The 3121-nt window shown below is 38.0% G+C and overlaps 1 protein-coding gene across 1 annotated transcript; it reads left to right on the forward strand.

Annotated features, from left to right (window-relative positions):
* Nucleotides 1–470: 470 nt before the first annotated feature.
* LOC306757027 (homeobox expressed in ES cells 1-like) lies at nucleotides 471–3121 on the forward strand (the record flags this gene model as incomplete). Its single annotated transcript, XM_079241991.1, has 4 exons — nucleotides 471–591; nucleotides 1309–1475; nucleotides 1697–1798; nucleotides 2936–3121. The coding sequence occupies 4 exons, from the start codon at nucleotides 471–473 to the stop codon at nucleotides 3119–3121; spliced, it is 576 nt and encodes a 191-aa protein (XP_079098117.1).

The following is a 3121-nucleotide window of genomic DNA, read 5'->3' on the forward strand; positions in this document are numbered from 1 at the left end:
TTATGTGCTTTTTTTTTTTCTTTTTACTATTTTTCGTTTATTATAAAGGGTTGCAATTGGTTGTTGAGAAACTAGAAATTCCATTACGGTGTCTTGGCCCACCCCAGTTAGCAGGGATTAGCTGATGTATGGAACCCAGGGAATCTCATTCACATGGAAAAAGACGTCTTCGTTGTAATTGGTGGCCAGTGCAAATCCCCCACTCCCATTTAAACCAGCAGCCAGTAGCTTGTTGTCCTGCTGGTTTGCAGGAGCTTCTGTCCAAAGCATCCATCACCTCCCTGGGTTACATTTGATCGCTGAGCTGAAGTGAAGGACCAACAATGAGATTATCACTGGAAGCAGCTTGAATTGAAGAGGTTTTTTTTTTTTTGTTTTTTTTTTACATACCGAGGTCAGAGTAGTACTGCTGCTGCCAGTACTTTTGTTTGTGTGAGCCCTCTCTCAACGCTGCTTAATGACCAGTCATGATGGAATCTTCTCTGACTCCGGTGACGGCAGAAAGCAGGCCGTTGTTCTCTATCGACTGGATTCTGGGTTTGGACCAGAACAAACCTGGAGGCTGTCTGAAACTCCACCGACCCTGGGCAGGTGAGCTGCACAAGTTCCAAATTCGAACACCTTTGTGTATGAACAAGTGCTCAGTCTCTTACTTCACAGTTCCCAGTGGTTAATTTAGTTATTAAATAATTTTCTTGAGCTACAAATGTCTGAAACATAAACTGGAACGGGATCATTAATCATTTATTTACTGTCTTTAGAAAAAGGAATAAATGTTTTGGAGGAGAAGAAATGTTGCTATATTTCATGTATAATAAAGTTGAAATTCCTGGTAGCACAGATCAGCAGAATATATTGTACAGATATTTTTTAAGTCTGTTTTTGGAAATGCATAATCAGTCAAGTCAGTTTTATTATCAGGCTGATACTTTTTCTTCATTTGATTCAGAATTATTCTCGTTTATGAACTATGAGACTATAAAGTCTCATTCACTTTAAACTGTAGTTGTGACGATATTTTAGATATATTTTAGGGATATTTTTCAGGAGGAACTTTTGTCATGGACACTTAACTAATTTAACTAATACTATATATATCATTAAGTACAAATATCTAATGACAGTACTGTATTAAATGTATATAGTATATTTTTTGTATTTTTATTAACTAATATTAATAAATCTTCTAACTAATTTGGTGTGAACTAATAAACTGGTCATTTAATTCCTAATCTAAAAAAATACCCTAATTTAGTTATAATCTGAGAAATTTGTGATATTCTGCGTTGTTTTCTTTTACATCACTAGAATTGACATTAGAGCAGGAGAACAGAGGAAACTCTCTCTGCTCTGAACAACAACACAGCCATTATCGCCACCAGCAACGGCATCAGGCTCAGCAGCGCACCATACCCAGGCCCACATCAAACTGGTATATTGGTCGCAGACCACGCACTGCCTTCACCCACAGTCAGGTAATCATTAGGCTGATCATTATATCAGCCTGAAAAAATCAGTAACATCAAAAAATTTCCAACCGCATCACTGATTTAATGAATTCCTCGTTCATCTTGTTTCCTCATGATTTTTCTTTCTTTGTTTCGCACATTGAGCTTATATTTAATAAAAGTAAAACTGTCAAATGAAAAACATAGATTTGGCATGAAATGTCTCACTCTGCGTGTGTTTTCTGCAGGTGAATGCACTGGAGACGGTGTTTCAGATTAACTGTTACCCTGGTATCCAGCTGAGGGAGCAGCTGGCCGGGAGACTCGACTTGGATGAGGACCGAATACAGGTTCGGACATGATATTAAAAAAAACTCAGCATTCTTTTCTAGTATATTTGTTTCAATCCAGCCAATAAAATATGCAATAAAATATGTCAATCTTCCAGGTGTGAATTTGTAATGGGGGGAGGAGCTGGTGGAGGGGGTTACTGTCAGGGAAAAGGGTGGTATGTGTAAATGACATTTGAACAGTTTTGTAGAACTTCAGTGGTCATGTCATGAAAAAAAGTGGAAAAAGTTGCTAACAGTAGCAAACACCTGTAGTCTTTTTCAGTAATTACTGATTTGTTTTTATCTGTGATTTCCAAACTTTTTGAGCCACGACCGCCATGAGAGCATACTTTGGTGTTTGTGGAGCAATTCTTAGCAGAAAGAAGGTAAATGAACAATAAACTGAAAAAGGAAATATTGTGTAGGATTAATTCCAAAGAGACGATTTCGAGTATGAATGTTTTGTGACCCACCCTGTAATGGACTGGCGACCTGTCCAGGGTGAAACCTGCCTCTCGCCTAGTGATTGGTGATTGGCTCCAGATTCCCAGCAACCCTTAATTGGACTAAGCAGTTAACAACATGAATGAATGAATGCCATGTGACTTACAACATTTACATGGACATATTTCTACCAAAATAAACATCACTGAAGGATGATCATGATGTAGAAACACATGGTAAAATAGAAAACCAACACACTGATGAATCCGAATTTAAGCTGCATCTATTGTAGGAAATTGTATGATTCTTGAGCTTGTGTTGTTAAACTGTTTTGTTTTACCACGCGGATCAACGTGGCTACGCCTCATTGTTGTAATGAGATCTTGATGTTTCAATCACGGGACATCTATAGATAGTTTCTTTTATGCTTCATACTTGCATAAATGGCTGTTAAGTTGTATCACCAATACTCACTTGTCTTTAATGTAAAATATTTTTTTTCTTGTTTCATGTCCTCTTTTCCATTTTATCAATAGAGGAGACAATATCACCAGCTGAGATAAAACATCTGCATGTACATTTGATAAAACAAAGCAGCAATGCAGTAGCTTTATAGTGCAGTTAGATTCACAGGTTTTAAACATATTTAAGTTAAAAATTCAATTAAAGAAGAGAAAAAGACAAATATCTCCTTCTCTGTGTCTCTCTCAGATCTGGTTTCAGAACCGGCGTGCCAAAATGAGGCGGTCACTCAGAGAGACTCGACTGCAGTTTGTTCAGGCCACTGTTGCAGACCTTGCTGCCAGACATGAGGTCAGAGGTCACACGAAGATAAAGCCTGTTGAACCTTCTCCTCATCAGTTTGAGGTGGGAGAAGAACAGGAGGGTTGCAGATAA

Source organism: Telmatherina bonti (genome assembly GCF_933228915.1).
Source record: "Telmatherina bonti genome assembly, chromosome: 6".
NCBI classification, from domain to species: domain Eukaryota; kingdom Metazoa; phylum Chordata; class Actinopteri; order Atheriniformes; family Telmatherinidae; genus Telmatherina; species Telmatherina bonti.